Raw genomic sequence first — 19,791 nt, forward strand, 5'->3', positions numbered from 1 at the left:
TTTGTAGAAGCGTTTTATAATAGAAATAATGTCATCAAATAAAATTATATCTATCAGCGGATTGTTCTTGAACGATTGTAGTATTTTTCAAAATGTCCATGCTTTTCATGAAAGTATGTAATTCTGTCATTGATTGGCAGAAGAAATGCTTTTAAGGTTCGTTTATGAATAGTTTTGTATCGCTTTAATTTTTAAACTATATTATTAAACGAAAATAAAATGTATAAACTTAAATTCGGTAAAGAGGTTCCTGACCACAAGAGTCAGTTTGCGAAATTAAAGTATGTTATTTTGTCAACGATTGCCTATTTGTTTTGTTTTTCAAATTGTTGTGCAGATGTTCATAACAAGTGTTTGATTCGCGTGTAGGTTTATTTGACGAACCCCAAAGCTGAAATGTTTTATTGACTACAATTACGGAATTTATCCAGTAATATATCATGACGGTGGTTAACTTGCACTTTTTCGGGGAACACAATGACACAAAATGTAAGCAAATAAATTATAATAGAACAAATCTTATGTAGAATTATTAATGCGCCAATTTCCCATTTTATTCTTATATTTTACTTATTATTATCTATTTATTATCTATATATTGAAGAACCCCATAATTGTTTAATTGATATGATTTTTATGTGACCTTACTTTGTTGTTGCTGGTGTTGTTTGGGACAGGCACCCACCGCGAGTAGTCATGCCCAGCGTTGTTTTTGTTTAAACTATGCTTATAAAATTGTATTATTTTATAAGCACAAATTTATATTTAATATGTATTTTATCCTGGGCTTGGTTTTGTTCCGACTTTTCATAGCAAGTAACATTACGACTCGCGAAATTACATTGCACGGATCCTAAAAGCATGTATTCAACTTCTTACTCACGTTTTTGAATGGTAATATCCATTGCATGTAATCAATTCCTACTTAGTCTGTTTATATGTTTGCTCATTTTTTTTGCATTAGATGCCATTATCCCTTTTGAAATCGTTTAACTCCTTTGCTTGCAATCACATTTTATCAGCCGTCAGCCATCTTACTTCCTGTGTTCAAAACGGTTGAATTGTTACAAGTCAAGGTTATCGGCAATGAATGGATAACGCCCACATCAGTTCATGGTATTATGCACCGCTCATGTAAATTGTCATAATTTAACTGCGATCATGTTTAATTCTTATTTAAAGTCCAAGATGGCTGCCATTTGTCTGTTTTACTCAGTCAGTTGTTAAGTTGACGTTCGAATGTAGTTAAGTCATAATGACGTCATTGACCAGTTATTTCGTCACCGACCACTTTTTGCCCATGTTTTTTTGGTCATTGGCCAATAGTTGGTAAATGACCACCTTTCGACCATTTTTAGACCACTTTTCGCCCCAGGTTTTTGGTCGCTCCCATAACAGACTATATAAGGAGCCGATTTTTTTGCTCCGAGTCAGTCTCGCTCAGTTTTTCTTATTGGAACCATCTCCACGTCACTTTTAAACAGAAATCTAACTTTCGGGTACGTGGTTTTTTAATGCTATAACTTTTAAATGGTTTATTTTAATACTCAATACTAGAGTTTTACTAACTGTCTAACATAAAAAGTAACTATTTAAACGTAAGCTGCTTGTATTGTATTAATGCACTTGTGTGAATTGACCTGTCTTTGATCAGTCAAATATATTGAAGACTTTTTTATAAAGACTATGTTGGAAACAATCTGTATCTGTTCAAAAGGATCAGTGTAAATAGTACACAGAATTTGTCAGACAGTGGAGTGGGTGCCTGTTTACATGTAATATAATATAATTTTTGAACACAAGAGAAACGAAAATTAACAAATAAATAAGCAGTTTGAAACGTTCATTTGTCTTATGTCATTTTTATAAACAATCTAATCCGATATCGTATCTTAACGCTCATAGATCTACACAATCAGCAAGAACGCTACAATATCATCAACTTTTCACGATTTGATCCGGTGAGTTTGTTTAAACTGTTACTTTAAAAATACATGTAAAATAATTATCCATATTAGGCTCAGCATTGTGTTTTTTATTATCACATTAGTATATATTATAAATAAATTACCGTTACAGTCTGATATACACAACTAATTTAAGTGACACTCATTGTTGGTTGAAGTAAAAGTTTAACAGCTGTGAATAGAACAAAAACAGCATTTTTCTTCAAACAAAACTTTGTGGAATCGACCAAACTGATCTGGTTACAAACGCCCATTTAGTATATTCGTGAAGACCTTTAAGTTTTATTTATAATTTTTCTCCAATGTTGTATTTCATCTTAGAAATTAGAAATCTTAATACTGAAATATTTTTCATTATTTCCTGAGTATTGTTTTAAAGTAACAATGTTGCCGATATTCGCAGTCAATCTTCATTGAATTTTTCTGCATATTTTGTAAAGTAGAGAATGTAAATGCGAATGCTTACCAATTATTCCAAAATAAAAATAACATAAGTGGCAAAATTAAACATTGTTTTGCAACAAAAGTACATGAAATCGAAACATAATGTTTGAGTGACTTCTTGTACAAGAATAATACAATTATAAGTAAATGTCAAACCTTTCCACCTTCAAGTCAGCAGCTAATTACGAGCGCCTTTGTCAAACTAAATTATTAACGATTCCAAATTAAATTAATAGATATGCGTTGCGAAAAATCGCCCAAATTTCAAAAGTTAATCCCACACATACTTCCTCTTTCGATAAACGATATAATTGCGTGAATGTTAACGAACCGGTACTTAAAAACGCTTGAATCACCTTTTTCAGGTGACCTTAATTTTGGAAGATAAGATCTTTTGAGGTATTGATTTTGTAACAAAATACTTCAAACAAATACCATGTATGTTTTCGTAGCATGTTCAATTGGAAATATTCGTTCAGATAGTGAATGTGTGCTTTAAAATAAACATGCAAAATTGCCCATAACATTTGGGAATTTTTATTTTTGTTTGAAAATGGTCATTATCAATAAAATAAAACTTGATGAACTTACAAATAAATGCAACACCGGAGAGACTAGAGAAAGTCTATATCAAACTTTACCCACATAAGGAATTATTACCTAAATTAAATGTCGAAAGCATCAATCGAAATGAATCACAATAAACAGTCAGCATTTTTTATAATTTGATAACAAAACTGAACATTATTTGTTGTCTAATTCAAAAATCCATTTAAAAAACATGTGTGGGCATTGTTTGTTGTGGAAATATATACTTTCTTACCAATTTTTTTTTGTGTTTGTAACAAACCTGTTTCTAACACATGAAGACTACCCACGTGTTCTAACATTTTTCATCTGAAGGTGCATCTTACATACCAAGTCTCACAATACTTACACTGGTAACAAAGTTTGATATAATTCTTTTCCAATGCCAAGTTTTCATTATATTGACACTGTGTTGTCCCTGTAATGTTCTAATTCATTAAATATTGTTGAATCATATAAAAATAACAATTGTGTTTGTGGTGTTGAAACAAGTTATCAATGCTTATTAAACTTTATTCGTGTTTAACTCGGTAATACGTTAATTATTCACATTAAATTAAGCTACAAAAGTATATAAAACATGCATACTTTATATGACAACGTGGGCGTCATAACATGTATACAATAACTTAACGCACATTATTTACTCTGGAAACTTGAAGATTTTGATACCTTAATGTAGACTATTAAACAAATGCGTTATTAGAGTTCCGTGCAGTCTATGCCTTAATTTAAATGGAAGTATTTAGCTGTCGTGCACTGATATATGAGACGATTTCCTGAAAGTGTTCAATGAACCTCTTCGTAACACACCAGTGAGTCCAGTTAAAACTAACAACTAAAGGTACACTTCCAATTAAAATTTAGAATGTAATATATGCCATTGAGGCTTTTAATCGTTTTTCATCGGCCAATAAACAATTCTTTTTATATTATAATACTATAGTTTAGTAGCGAAGCATCAGATGACAAAATATTGTTTATTTGAACACAAGAACCGATAAATGACAATTATGAACCGAACATGTTTTTGCAACTGTACTTAATACCTTTAAAGAACTTGGATATGCGTGCAAGATGGAGACAGTTAGGCGAGAATCATGTGCGATTGCATTATATAAAACAATTCCTGGTGTGTTTTATTACGTTATAATAATTGTATGAAAATATTTGTGTGATTTAATGTGTGATTATGGGGGCCATTAAAAATCATCCGATGAATTATATGCTTAACATTTGGCATTTTAAACAAGTATTAATATATAATAATGTGTTCATTGGTTGTTGTACCTCAATAAAAGCTGTTTGATTGATAGTGGAATACTAGTTCAGTGACGTTTGCGTTGTCTGAGAGGGCAGTATGTGGTTGGGCATTATACCTTTAACGAGTAAAGTCTTTGATTTTCACAGACGCATTTCATTATCGCATTAAGTGTATTGTTAATTAATCCTTTGTACAATTAATAACGTAACTACATTATGACATAAAGCATACACGTAAAGACTTTTTGAAAACAAAATGGTGTCATATTAACTTCTCCAATTGGAACTTGATAAAAGGGAATATGAGCCAGATATGTGCATACACTTCGTTTTATGAAACTAGCAATAAATATCTTACGTTGGATGCTTTCTAACTATCAAATGGATCATTGCGAGATTTTGTGAATAAACAAGTATAATAAAAAATATTCATGTTCCGAAATGGCGTCGGCGAAAACGGTGGAAGTCTCCACCGGATATACCGGATATACAAAGATAGTGTTATTGATCATGCGCAGTGCGATGCGCGTAATGAAGCGGCTGCTGCTGCGGTTCATTTCCGCCTTAAAACTTGACCTCACGAGCTTCCTGGATAAGTATAAAGCAGATATCCTCGACACGGAGGTCGGTGAGAAGTATCGACACGTGCTCTATCCCATGCGCGGACCGGACACCACGATCACCAAGTGGGACATGTCGGTATTGACGTGCATCCTCGCCGAGGCTTTCCGGCGTATACTGATTCTCCACGTTAAGCGTCTGAATGCTACCTTCGACGGCTTTCTGCGTCGTCACCGGACCAGCATCCTTAGCTCACCGACCGGAAGGGCCTACATGTTGATCCTGTTTCCGAAGAGCGGAAGGGCTTCGGAAGTTAAGTTTTGGAACATGTCGTTACTTGCCACAGTGCTCTCGAAGGCGTGTAACGACCCTCTCCACATCCCGTCGCACCTCTTCCGGGATATCGGCTACATCTGTCGACTCCGAAAGGAGCTCTATCACAGCACGGAGCCACTGCTGACGCACGATGATTACGTCCGGTACTTGGCGAGCATTAAGGTTACAATATACTAATGTCCGATCCTTACTTATTTTAAGCGAAAATTGAAAACTTTTACAATAAACGCAACCATGTGCACGCAACAATTTGCACATTGGCAATATATTTATTACTATCCCTTAATAATTGAATAGTAAAATCGACAACTTTAACGATAAACGCAGCAAATTTGCACATCGCACCCTATTGGTATACATTTTTTCTAATAGCATTCCAAGCTGAATGATTTTACAATAAAAAGGAATTGCATGTGATGTGTTAATAGAACTAAACACTAGAAGAAGTTGACTGTTTCAGTACCATATTGTTACCTGATTCATTCTACTTGAATGAAACCCGCTTTCAAAATTTAAACCCTACGAAAATGCCCACATACAAGAACATCATATCACGTGTTTAAATATGAAAACCAGACTTCTAGTTTAAGTTGTTTGTGTGTTTGGTTAAAGACTTCATGCACGCCGTATTTTATTCGTGTATTGTAACCTGCAGGGGTTTATCGAGCGGGCCCTTGTCTACCTCGGGAGCAAGGCGTTCAAGCAGCGGGCCCTACAAGAAGTGGCGGAAATAGAAAAGGGGATCTTTTATGATACCGGAAATGAGCGAAAGGGTGGAATACCAAAAGGTTAGCCTCCAAGAAAAACGTGTTGCAATCTATTAACTGATGTGTTATAGAATGTAAATCAACAAAGCTTTTTACGGACGTGTTAACATATTTAACATTCCATGTGTTAATCACACAGAAAAACAGTGTATTTCATGAGCGTGATGACATAACCAACATTTTTTTTAACCAAAATGCTTTTCAGTCATTAAGTACTCATAAGAAGGTACAAAATAATGTTACTCTAAACAATTCGATAATTTTCATAAAATTGCTCATTGCACGTAAAATCGTATATCGCTATTGTGAATTAAGAATTGAAGTTATTGTGTTATTGTGTTCCTTTTCTTTAGCCTTTCAAGTTCCTAAATCGAACTGCATGCTCGAGAATTATACAATTTCGTTATCAAGCCCATTGGAATGTTTAGATGACCGTCACAATGTGTTTATTTGTTAAAAATGGATTGAAATGATTTGATCTCTGTTTACATAAAATAACACTAATCGTCCAATAAATAAGCGAAATTACTCCTCAACAAGCTTTTTTTCATTTTAGTTTAATATCATTCATCAGTTTATCTATTTTTTTAAATGCAGATATTGCCGAATCAACCAGCATTGTAACCGAGAGAATAGATGTCATCGACAAAAGTGAGAGTGATTTTCTGATGTAGTTTTACCTATATGGTAGTAAGAATTTTGATAATTCTTGGACAGCTGGTGAAAAGATTTTTTGTATTTGATTTATATTATAATTACATAAATAATGAAGATGATGATGATGATAATGTTGACAAATGCTGAATGTACTTATATTGAAAACATTTATCAAATTACTATTTAACAGAGATAGACTACCTGTATCGAATGGTTCAGCGGCTGGAAGGAAGCAGCCAGCTGTCTGGTACGTGTCTACGTTTGACGTTATGCTGTCGGCTCAGGTACTTCTAACAAGTATACTACAATGTACCCTGGGTACGGAAAACTCACTTCAAAGCATCCGGCCAACAGGATACTTTATAGTATATTTCCATTACGTCGGAAAGTAAAGTTGTTACCTGAGCCGACAATAAACAAAACAAGCGTCAATAAATGCTTGCCATCTACTAAAGAGCACACTTTAGGACAATCGACGTATTATTTAGCTAGAATATGTCGTTGGTAACCTGGACCTAGTGGCTATCAATTGTAACTGCAAATGAAGCTTACAGCTGTAAATGTTTGGATGACGTTATTGTGTAAAATATGTAATATGAAAGGTATAACATTAAAACTGTGCGTTTATTCTTAATATATTTGGTGTGCTTCAATATTCATCAGATGTCTAATAGTCAATGCTGCTTGTATTGTATGTTTAATACGCACATCGTAAGCGTAATCTTTCGTGCATGTGTTTATCAAATTGGCCTTGATGCAAAGGCCACCATAAGAATAATATGCTAAAGATCTTACGTATGCTGTGGTATTAATGCGTAACTTCAAATTCTATTAATTAAACACAACTTACAATTTATTCTTTTATTAATTTTACACAATCCTAAAGTGTATGTTATGTGTATAAATCACGGTGTGATTCCTTTTGTATCTGCTTATATTTGAGAAGCACTCTGAGAAAAGGGGACGACACATTCCGCTGTTATTGTATTTTCCGTTCAAAGGAAGACCCTTCTTGACGGTTATCAAGTTTAGTCGGAAAGTGTCGTCCCTGATTAGCCTGTGCGGACTGCGCGTGCATTTAACTCCGTTTTCTCAGAGCGCGATTCATTTTTATCCTTTTCTCACAAAGAGCCAACTGTTGGAGGGAACGAGACGTTCTTTTCCACGGAGGACCACTACACCTCGAGGAGCGAGGGGAATCCACTTCCGTCTCGCCTGAACCACATCCGGGAGTCACTGAGGGAGGCTCAGAGGGACCTGCACGGTGAAACCACGTGCTTTTATTAAAACAAATATTACATTAATCGAGTTTCAACAATTCGTATATTATTAAGAGTATGCTATCGTTTGTTTTTCAAAAATAAGAGGTATCCTTCAAAGATAACTATTCACAAAAATGCGTTTAAAATCTTAAATAGTTATGAAGAGATATCACACTACTTCATGTTTAATAGGATGCAGTTAGGGGGTTCAGCTCTCCTTATCAATTTACATGTGTGACAAAAACAATCCTACGCAATTTCTTTAACGTGCTTTTTGTTGCTTTTTTCCTTCGGGATGGATTGTGATTGGCAATACAATTACATTTATAATGAATACTTGTATTTATTCTTATTTTAAATAGAGACAATGACAACTTGTCTATTACAGCTGCAGGACACCTGCGACGATTGTCAGGAGTCGATGAGGACGCTGTTAGCAGGGTTCCAAGATATTCAGGTTCGGTTGTCACTCTTCACGAACAGACGATTTATTGCATTATATATCTTACGGAGGATTCCGGAGATAGTCGATGTATCGAGATTGGTTCGGAAGTCTTCCACGATACATGGAACCGCATATTTTTTATATTGCAGTTCAGTTCTTTGTAACTCATTAAGGTTTTAATTTAATTAAAATTTTCTTGTCAGTAAGGAGTACCAGGTACTTTAAGTCCATTTGTTCGTTTAGCAGACATACCTAACATGGCAAGGCACCGTGCTTATATGGTTATCCTATGGCCTTTCAATGCCACCGTGTAGGTGTATTCGTGAGCGATTTTAAACAAAATCACCCAATACAAAGCTATGAAGAGCAAACCTAAAATTTCAGAAAGTTGAACTTTCATCCTAATAAACGCGACAATGTCCTTGACAGATGTATCTGGACAACCAAATAGTTTAGGCTATACCTATATTACATAGATATTTGTTTCATGACCCACCTTTACTACTGTACAGTAAAGTAAAGGTTCACGAGTAAAGGTCCGGTCTTTCTTCAATACGGGGTTAAGATGCTTAGTTTTCAAAATGTATCTATTTTCCCATGCATTTAAATTCATTATCGACAAATACACGTGAAAAAACGGATGTTTGTATGTAATTTATTTCTTTGGTGTCAGATGGGAAAGTTTTGGTGAACAAGATAAAAATTCTCAATTGGAAATTTGAGTAAAGCTCCTCACAACCCATTCCACAGGTTGCTTAATAATAGATGATATGGGCCGTGCTCTGTGAAAAGGGGGCTTAATGCATGTGCGCAAAGGTTCGTCCTAGATAAGTCTGTGCAGTCCGCACAGACTAATCATGGACGACACTTTCCGCTTTTATGACATTTTTTCGTTTAAAAAAGTATCTGCTTAACAAGAATCCAGTTTAAGCGGAAAGTGTCGTCCCTGATTAGCCTGTGCGGACTTCACAGGCTAATCTGGGACGACACTTTACGCACATGCATTAAACTCCCTTTTCACAGCGCACGGCTCATATGTTTTTGTGGAATCAAATATAATGTCCGATGTTTTCAGAACCCGGAGGTCTGGACGACACCCACGATGAACACGTGTGGCATAACACCTCTTCAGGTATGTATACATACCGGGTTATCCAGCCCTGCGGATCCGTGGTATTGTTGTGGTAACAAACTGACTCCGTGATCCAACGGTTACGGGTTAAATCCCCCGCTTCTCATAACCTATTCGTCGTCTTCCACATGAAACGTTAAATCGTGCTTCAGGGTTCTATGTGCTGCACACCAGCACGTTGATTTGAAGATAGATCTATACGTGTACAATAGTAATACTTTCCATCCTGATAAATCAGTGACTTGTATGTATGCAAATTGTATGTTCTTTACAATTTACAATTGGCAAAAACAATCTGAAATTAAAAATGAATTGATAATTCAATACATAATTTAAGATTGAATTGTTGGCGCTGCAGGAAAACCTGCATAATTCCGGTGTACAGTCAGCAAACCGGAAATTCAATGTTTCTAATATGAGGCGAAAACGTCTAGCTTTATTCACTTCTAGGACTAAATTGTTGAAACTTCTGTGTTTCTCTTTAATCATATTCTACGCAAATGTTATCTGTCACAAATCATATATTATTGTTCTAAAAACAGTAAAACGTCATGTAAGAATACTATATAGTATGACTTGAATTGTTGCTCTCCCCACGTTATTTCCTTAGATATGGGTCTATCTTACATAGACACTTCCCCCTGTAAAAATAAGGACTAGTCTGGACTTTAAGTGGCAGAAAGCATATTTTTAGGTAGCAGCACAGACTTTAAATGCATAGCAGTCTTCCTTGTGATGTGAACATTTTATTGTTGCTGTTTTTGTCGCTAGTGTCTAAGTTTGTGCATTTCGTGTTTTACTTTTCGAGGTAAAATATTAACAAATTAACGCACATAAAACGGTACACTTCATACATAATTGTCTTTTCTAATGTGCATGCAGCGAGGCAGCGAGTTGGATCACCGGATGTGATGTCACTTCCGGTTGTAGCTCAATATGTTCATTCAACACCTCGAAGAGTTCCCAGACAGTCCACACCGTATGTGGGGCTCCAGGAGGACATGCATAATTCTGGTATACAACCCGCCAACCGGAAGTTCAACGCCTCTAAGATGAGGCGAAAACGACTTGGTTAATTATGCTCTTCGGGCCATATTGTTCAAATATTGTTGTCTTATCAATCATATATTCTTACAAAAATTACACTTGTCACACACCATACATTATTATAATTCTAAATGCGTAAAGAACGTCATCAGAGGGTTTTTGCTTCTTTAGCAAGGGCCTTATAAAGGCCCCTTTACCCAAGAGAAAGGCCCCTTCCCCTCAGATAATTTCTTTTAAATGATGCAATTTTCTTTACCTGTTCAGTTTTGATGATAATTTTTCCACAAAATGGAAGACCAAGCCCTTTTCCCAAATCAAGAAAAAAACTGGGCTCTGAAAACTACTGTATACTACTACTGGGATTTGCTGCTACAACACCTTATGTCCTTAGATATGGTCCATATACATGTAACTATGACATTTTTCTCAATATTAAATAACAACGAGTTGTTAAAGCCCTGCGCGGCGATATACGTTCGTGTTTTCATTGGATAAGTTTATTTTGGAAAAAATATAGTAAAGCACAATCCATTATTGTGGATCTGATTCGTATTTAAAGAGTAATTATATTTTTCGTTGTCATTGTTTCATTTTCTTTGTTTAAAACTGCCGGCTATTGTGTTTGGCTATAATACATAATTGAATGCAACCGTATGTTGTTTTTGTTAATGATAACATTTTATTCACTTTCCACATGAGCAGCGCTCTATGAAAACGGGGCTTAATGCGTGTACGTCAAAGGTCGTCTGAGATTAGCCTCTGCAGTACGCACAGGCTATCAGTGACGACACTATCCGCTCTTATGGTATTTCTGTTTGAAGAAGTATATTCTTAGCGAAAATCCAGTCCAAGCCCTGAAGACGTTCATTTAGCGGACTCCACAGGCTAATCTAAGACGGCACTTTACGTACATGTGTTAAGCCCGTTTCGTCAGGGTGCCGATCAAATTCATCATGCGCACTTTTCCTTCACACGACTGGCCTTCGCATGAAGCACAAATTAATTAAGTATATTCAATTTTACATGAAATATACTTTTAAGCTGTAAATAGCTCGTTCACATTAGTTGTTAGAATAATTTTATAAAACTTTGAATATATCTGGTTGTTGCTGTTGTTTGTTTTTATCAATGTGTTTACGTATGCTTGTTCAGATTTTAAGTATATGTACTTAAGAATGCCCTTATCGGTATTTGAAGAGATGCCTTCTCGTCGTTATTTTAACAACTGGTCATAAATCACCAGACTTTATCAAGGTAAACATTTGACACATTAGATATATGAGTATAATGCCTTACACATAGACAAGACAGTTGGAAAAATACCATAAACCCGGTAGATAGATTTTAGAACTTAATACAACGTTCCCATAACTGTGCAAAACATTGTATGCAGTATAATATTGAATTATTGGTTTAAAGTGATAGTATGCGCATTTTCACTGTTGAATTGAGCTGAAAAGCAGGTCAAAGAGTTAGTTAAAATGTAACTGACCAATTATCTGCAACTCATCTTGCTTCCAGTTGTTTATAAAAAATATATATTATATTCGATATTTTACATGACTGTCCCAGTCCTATAAGCCGAGCGGAACTGTCTTTTTATTAGGATCGGAGTTAGTGTTCCTGTGTCGTATGAATATATATCGTTGCAGGTAATTTAAATGATGCGTACAACGCAATTGTGCCTTTGTGTCGTATGAACGAATCTGCACTAAATTAATTTAGATTCACATCGTACATGCATGATCAGTTGTCAAACGAAAGTACGATTGATATTCAAATGCATTATTTTTCTCTTTCCGGGATATTTTTTTAGTATGTTGATGCTGCAAATATAAGTGTATATGAAGTGAAAACACATAAAATAAACAACGGTTGCGATAGACACCTATACACATAGCATATACTGTTAGATGCGCATAATATCACTTAAACAAAACACAAATGTAAAATATTCACGCTGGTAAACCGTTTCGTAAAATCAATACATCAAATATTCTCGCTGGTAAACCATTTCGTGAAATCACGAGCAGAAACTTTCGCTAATTTATGTAAATTATGTTCAGTAATCACCATAGCCACATGCAAACCCACCTAGGGTTTAAACCTATTTAGCATAACACAAATTAAACGCAAACAACACCTGTCTATTGGTTATTTAGTTTTACTTTGGGTTAAATAAAAGCGCATTTAAGCGTATCGTTGTGTTAAATGATCGAATACCGTAGTTGAAATTGTAAACAAATGTTATGCATGATAATCAAAACCGTCTTAATATGGCTATTAGCCCTATACGTGTTCTTCGTTGGAATACAATTTTGGATGCAAAACAAGAACTACAATTTTTCAGCGAAAATGGTTGAGGAAATCGCTCTTAAGCATAAAGGTAAGTTGCTTGATTCAAACCGAAAGTAGACTGTTCTCACCACTACACAGGACATGGTTACAGGTGTAATACGGTAAAGTATTAAAAGTATTTAAGTCGAACTATTTAATATATTGTTATATGATAAGTGATATTTCCATTTATTGAAATCGTCACGTGTACATCAAGATCTGAATTTGTTAAAGTAAAGTCTTAGATCAGCTGACGAGCGACACTTCTTCTTACTCTGATAGTATCGGACCTCCTCATTGCATCGTGCCTTAAACGAAAACCCCTCAATAAGTGCTGAGCAGTTAATGTTTTTCAATTTTTGGACGTTTTAATTTATTTGCTGTTTATTACTGACTATAACGACGATCATTTTCATGATTTCCAGCTTTCATTGGAAAGTAGGTAATGTTTACCCCAGACTGATGTTATGATTATTTAAATTACGAAACAAATACTTGTTTGGTATATGTTATGGTTTATTAGAAGGTTAATCAAATGTGTTATAAGTCGCTTATTTGTGAAAAAAAGTAAAACTATTTTAAGAAACAGATGAACAAAGGTTTCGTTTTTCCATTAAGATACGATATATAGTGCCAGCCCTTGCGCATAATAACAAACCTTAGCAACCAATCAGAAGGGCCGATATTATGATACATATTTTACATTATAGAGATTACTACAGGGAGCTAAGTCTAGCCGGTATTTTGTCAAAACATGGCCGATTTTAATGCAGTTTTTGTTGTTATTTCCAATAATACACAAATAACTATATATTTACTGTTTAAAATATGTGGGCCTTTGAATTTTTTCACTTCAAAAATTTAGACGTATTCATTAAGAGGGCCGATACTACGAATACACATGCAATACGGTACATGTATCATTTCTTAGTAAAATTAACCAAAATCGACGCTTTGATAGTTAAGAAAAGGACACATTTCGAAAACGTTGATATATATTAACAGTGGATTGTATTCAAACTCACAAAACAGCCCAGATATATTTTTTTATTTATTATCATCAATCGATATTGGTCGAATGATATTTGTTACGTTTCTCACCGATAGTATAACAAAACGTGTATTACTTAGATACCCACGTTTAAACCATACAACAACATTTGAAAGTCTTCGTGTTTCGTTTTTCGTTCTAAAAGATTTTATAAGATAAGTATTGACAAATGTTTGCATTTATAAACCTTCGTTTTCCTTAGTTGCAGAAATTGTGAATGTTCGTGTAAATTATGTGTATATCTCACAGTGTTGTTTTATACAGCAAACAGTTTAAGTTTGCGCAAAAAAGACCGTTTTACAGTGTTAAAAAATCGTCCATTGTCGACAGTTTTAAATGACTTTAATGTAAACCGCTTTACTGTTAGCTCATGGAAATTTTGATGTTTTCATTAATATTAATGATGCACCAATGTAAAAGCATTTAATATTGTTCGTATTGGACAAACACGGCAACATCTTCAAACTCGATAGAGTAACTTCATACATAAAAGGCATTTCGGTGCAAGCGCCTTTGTGCTATTCAAACAAGCAATTCGCACAGGCCACACGAAACCAACACTATACAGATTAACTCATTGAAATGAAACTATTATTACTTTTAAAACGACATTATTTTCAAAGACAAAGAACTCGCGAAGGCTTTCGATGACATATACAAGGAGTTCTCAACGCGCTTTGCGGGTCACATACTTCCGGAGTCGGACCGGAAGTGGCTGTTCATGAATGCCGGCGGCTGGATGGGCGGAATACAGATCATGCACGCGTCCATCACGGAGTACCTGCTCTTCTTCGGAACCGGCGTGAACACTTCCGGTAACTCGGGTGAGTCACGACTATTAGACTGATTCCAAGAATAGCTGTTTTGTGAAGAAAACTTCTGTAAACCGTGATGAGTTGCAAAGATAGGACTGGTTCCAAGAATTAGCTGTATTTTGAACACTTCCGATAAATCCGGTGAGTCGCGACAATTTTACTACTTTTCAGCTGTGTTTGAATTACTGAGGTCGTAACAAACCACGTCGTGATGGTATATCAAAATCCTTGTGTGTACCAGTTAAAATAGTAAAACAATATGTATAATACAGTTGATTTGTTTTTAACTCTAATAGCACGTTTTTGTGTCTGTGCTGATTTATACTAGAAGTGTATAATGTACAAAATTGTGGAGCGAACTTTTTCCACATTTAAACTTGAAATCACCATGATCTGACGATGTGCAAAATTCAATTTCCAAACGCAGTGATCCTCTTATTTACGTATTATGTAACCTGGAACAACTAAAACAGGACTCAGCTTAGAGATATTCTAGACAAACGAGCTTAAATTGTTTAAATATACGAGTTTTCGCAACTTCTTCTCATGTATAATTTTCGCCCTCATTCCCAGATATGTCCATGCAAATTCCTTTACGAATGTGACATTATGTGTGCAAAGCAGAAAAATCAAACATGCGCATACAAAACACGTTTCACTTTCTTGGTTATAGTGGTGATAGTGCCAGTCGATTTTCAATGAACAAATGTTAATCAATATCTTGCAGGTAGATACTGGGCGAACATTTCGGACACAATTTTAACCGGTTCTTTCCGGCAATGGAAGGAGGGTGGATTCCATTCGGAGGTTTTTGGACCAGGTATTGAACAAAAAAAAAGAAAACGAGTTATTGTAACAAAACAACGCATTATATATAGTAGTTAACCGTAGTCAAGCATGGTACAAACGAAACAATGTGGAAAGGAGATGCTGTTTTCCCGTTTATTTGCAGCGTTGCTATTTTTGTGCAATTGTTTTATTTTTAACTTTTTTTTTATTTCTTGTTAATTTAATTTAAGTTTATGTAAATTAAGCAATGTTTCTAGATTTATCGTTGTTTATCGCCAGATGCCCTGATGCATCTTTAATTTAACATCGAGGGCATAAAGCTCCAGTTGCTTCACAGCAACACGCCATATCTCCAATTGAACAGTTTTTCACTGTGTTCTTTTACAACGATAATTTTCTTCTTTGCGTATGTAATAAAAGATCATATAATGAAAAGGTATGATAGGACCCTCGCTCTGTGAAAATACAGCTTACTGCGTATGCCTTAAGCGTCGTCCCAGATTAGCATGTGAAGTCTGCACGGGCTTGTCAGGGACTACACTTTCCGCCTATACTTGATTATAATAATTACCTGTAGTCTGTGCGGATCTGGGACGACTCTTTACGCACTTACTTTTTTCTTTTCAAGGAGAGACGGTTCATCACTACTGGGGCGAGGTCTCGGCCGTTCAGTGGGACGCGGGGACATGGATGGTGGAGTATGGCCGTGGCTTCATTCCGTCAACGCTGTTCTTCGCGTTGGCCGATACGTTTACGTCTACGTTAGACGTTCTGACGTTGTACCACACTATTTTACTGTATGGGAAATCATTGACTTTGGAGGCACAAACGTGCATGGGGGAAATGTTTGGATAAATATGACTGTGACTGAGTGCATGGGGGAAATGTTTGGATAAATATGACTGTGACTGAGTGCATGGGGGAAATGTTTGGATAAATATGACTGTGACTGAGTGCATGGGGGAACTGTTTGGATAAATATGACTGTGACTGAGTGCATGGGGGAAATGTTTGGATAAATATGACTGTGACTGAGTGCATGGGGGAACTGTTTGGATAAATATGACTGTGACTGAGTGCATGGGGGAACTGTTTGGATAAATATGACTGTGACTGAGTGCATGGGGGAACTGTTTGGATAAATATGACTGTGACTGAGTGCATGGGGGAACTGTTTGGATAAATATGACTGTGACTGAGTGCATGGGGGAAATGTTTGGATAAATATGACTGTGACTGAGTGCATACTGAACGTTTTATAGGTTTTCATGACAAACGAATTTGTATTTTGCCACTAGTTTATGGCAGCACCTTTTTCATTTTTAGTATGATTGAGATATAAACTTCGTTTGATAAACCTGCCAAATTAAAAAATGTAATGGCTTACTTAATTGCAAAAACATGATACACGTGTAGTATACGTCATATACGAACGCCGTACTGGACGAGGCAAACATAATCGAGACCCAACGTGAATATCGCTGTTAAATAAAAACCCTTATTGGAAATCGCCAACTAAACAAGGGATGAAAGTAATGGTACAAAGTCTGTTTTATACAATTGTAAATCTGAATACTCGAAGATGTGTATTGTCCGTACTATTTTTTTGTAAAGGAAATGCAGTTATACTCATATACTTTTCAAATTTATTGAAACACATGTATACATATGAATATGTTTTATTAATAGCCTTTAGCATTGTTGTTGTAGATCTACTATTGGGATTTTCTCTCGACATTTTTAAGTTTATTGCAATCCAATATTTTCAATATGTCCAATAGTTTCATATTGAAAATGTGTTCTGTTTCATGTGAGTGAATTAAGCTATTTTTCTCAAAGTCTACACAAAACATTATCATCCTACTTATTTGTGTTGGGGGATAATTATAATAAACAACATGTATTCCACAAAGCAATAGGTAAACTGGGGTAACTGCTTCCTTTCATAACACGCGCATATTTTACGCATGACCAGTCAACATATCTTACTTACAAAATGCTTGTAAGCTAAGCAATCTCATTCATATGAAAATATAATGTTGTATGCGAACATAATTAAATAATGCTAGATTTCACTGTTTTACCAATTCAATGTAGTCACAGTTGATGGTTTCTATAAGACGTATATAAGCTTAGGCATAGTATGCGCAGCGTTTGATGAAAATTGCACTTAATGCATGTGCTTAAAGTTTCACCCAGGTTAGCCTGTGCAGACCGCAATCGGGGATGACAAATGTTTTTTTCCTTATCGACCTTTGCGGGCTACACAGGCTTATCGGGGACGACACAAGCACATGCATTAAGCCCTGTTTTACCATAACGAGGCTAGTATGTATTATTGGTCATCCTTAATCTGATACGAGTACATTCGAATCCATTTTCAGCTATTCTTATCCGGCGAGTGCATGGCCAAATACAGGTGTATCAACTCTCCGACGAGTGCATAGACAAATATAGGTGTATCAACTCTCCGGCGAATGCATAGCCAAATATAGGTGTATCAAATCTAAGCTTAAGACATTCCATTTGTTGGTCTTATGTCGAAATAAATGATCCGAGACTGTATGTGGTTTAGTTGAAATAAATTGCTCTAACATCAAAGCTTTTAAGTATACCCTTGCACAATTAAGTTGTAAGGGGTGGGTATGCTCATTTACGTATGATCGTCATTGTCGTATAAATTTCTTGTTCGGATCTTTTAGCTACAATGTATTTAAACTATTCGAGCTATCCAGATAAAACCTCGCAGGTATAATGATCTCGTTGCGAGAAAGCGCACAAGAAGCAGAGCTCTTGCTCTTTGATCTATTTTTTTAGTTTTTGCACTTTATTGTTAAATTTTGTTTTACCAGGAGCATATGGAGAAAACTAACATATGTATCAATTTAAAATTCCATATGTGGGTCGATCTCGTTTAGAGGATATGAATTGCACAAGAACCATAATGCCTCGGTCACACTGTCACGAATCAGAGCTACGAATGAGCTACGATTTAATCGGCTGCGTATGACTACGAAATTGTCAAAATTCGTAGGCCGCTACGATTTCAGTACGGAGCACAATGAATCTACCATCACAATGTTGGAAAACGAACAAGGAAAGGTACGGACTTCTACTGATCGACGCGATGTAGTACAGAACGCCACGAATCGGTACGATCAAACTACGAATCCGCTACGGTCTGGGACGATAAAGTACGATGCTACGCGAATCATTACGATATAACTACGGATCCGCTACGGTCTAGTACGGGTAAGTACGAACTAGAACGGTCCGCTACGAAGAAGTGGGAATTGCGACGTACTGGTACGGACAGGTAGGAACGAACTACGATTGAACATTGCGCTAACAGCCTCTTGTATTGTCATACACATAATGCCTCCCAAAAAGAGAACATCCCAGTGGCAGCAACAGCGCGTAACAGAAATAATGGAATCAGTCGTGTCTGGGGAAGAGTCCACCTCCTCCATTCTAAACCAAGAGCCGGGTCGTCTTAAAAGCCAGTCTCTTATCCACCACCTACTTTTTCTTCTCTGACCTGATGAAGTATGTAATTATTGATGTACAAATATAGATTATGCTTAGGAAAGTATGATTAATTTTGTATTTTATTATGTCGGCTATTAATTTAACAATTAATAAATCGCGTAAAAGTAAGAGCAAGATTCAAAAGTCATATGAGGCAGACACTTACCTGCAAATAAAAAAAGTATTACTAGTAAGTTCAAATTCTAATATTTGGAAATACGTAACCTTTAGCACAAAGCTATACTAGTTTAACGATATTGAATCATTATTATCTCTGTGCATATCGTCAAGCAGCTCGACTACAGTCTCTGCATTTTTTGCCACAGGTGGTTAGCGTGTGGCTATGATATTAATCAGTGAAAACATCATTTGTTTGTTATAAGATGATTATGTATCATTTAAAATGATGTTATCACTTATAAATATCATAGCCACACGCTAACCACCTGTGTTTTGTGCCATATCAATATCCAAGTGTAACAAATTTATCGCAAACGCAATTTGCTGGCGGTTGGTGATTGTGAACTCAACAAATGCAAGTACGGTTGCTTTATAATTCCAATGATGTATTTCAGTAGCAATTTATTGTAGTGGACCGTGCATGTCCGTAGTGTTTCGTGCTGAAATGTAGTACATCGTACAAGATCGTGCAAATTCCTGCCTATCCGTAGTACAACGCACTAGAACCGTGGCTTTCCGTGGTATATCCGTGGAATACTCGTAGCTAATACGTAGCGTAACCGTACCGCTTCGTAGTTCTTCGTATCAATTCGTAGAAGTCATTGAAAAAAAGGTCTACGAA

At 35.8% G+C, this 19,791-nt stretch overlaps 2 protein-coding genes across 3 annotated transcripts; both read left to right on the top strand.

Moving 5' to 3' along the window:
- The first annotated feature begins 4,493 nt into the window (after positions 1 to 4,493).
- LOC127882105 (uncharacterized) lies at positions 4,494 to 11,542 on the top strand. Its single transcript, XM_052430561.1, has 8 exons — positions 4,494 to 5,321; positions 5,815 to 5,947; positions 6,524 to 6,577; positions 6,774 to 6,830; positions 7,713 to 7,847; positions 8,234 to 8,302; positions 9,366 to 9,422; positions 10,305 to 11,542. The coding sequence occupies exons 1-8, from the start codon at positions 4,704 to 4,706 to the stop codon at positions 10,496 to 10,498; spliced, it is 1,317 nt and encodes a 438-aa protein (XP_052286521.1). The 5' UTR covers positions 4,494 to 4,703; the 3' UTR covers positions 10,499 to 11,542.
- Positions 11,543 to 12,651: 1,109 nt separating this feature from the next.
- On the top strand, positions 12,652 to 18,026 carry LOC127882106 (sigma non-opioid intracellular receptor 1-like). 2 transcript variants are annotated; one of them, XM_052430563.1, is made up of 5 exons: positions 12,652 to 12,855; positions 14,481 to 14,681; positions 15,400 to 15,492; positions 16,090 to 16,159; positions 17,846 to 18,026. In XM_052430563.1, the coding sequence occupies exons 1-5, from the start codon at positions 12,714 to 12,716 to the stop codon at positions 17,916 to 17,918; spliced, it is 579 nt and encodes a 192-aa protein (XP_052286523.1). In that variant the 5' UTR covers positions 12,652 to 12,713; the 3' UTR covers positions 17,919 to 18,026. The 2 variants fall into 2 exon arrangements, with proteins under 2 accessions (XP_052286523.1, XP_052286522.1); XM_052430562.1 differs by having other exon boundaries at positions 16,090 to 18,026.
- Positions 18,027 to 19,791: the final 1,765 nt, after the last annotated feature.

This window comes from Dreissena polymorpha, chromosome 5, assembly GCF_020536995.1.
Source record: "Dreissena polymorpha isolate Duluth1 chromosome 5, UMN_Dpol_1.0, whole genome shotgun sequence".
Taxonomy (NCBI): Eukaryota; Metazoa; Mollusca; class Bivalvia; order Myida; family Dreissenidae; genus Dreissena; species Dreissena polymorpha.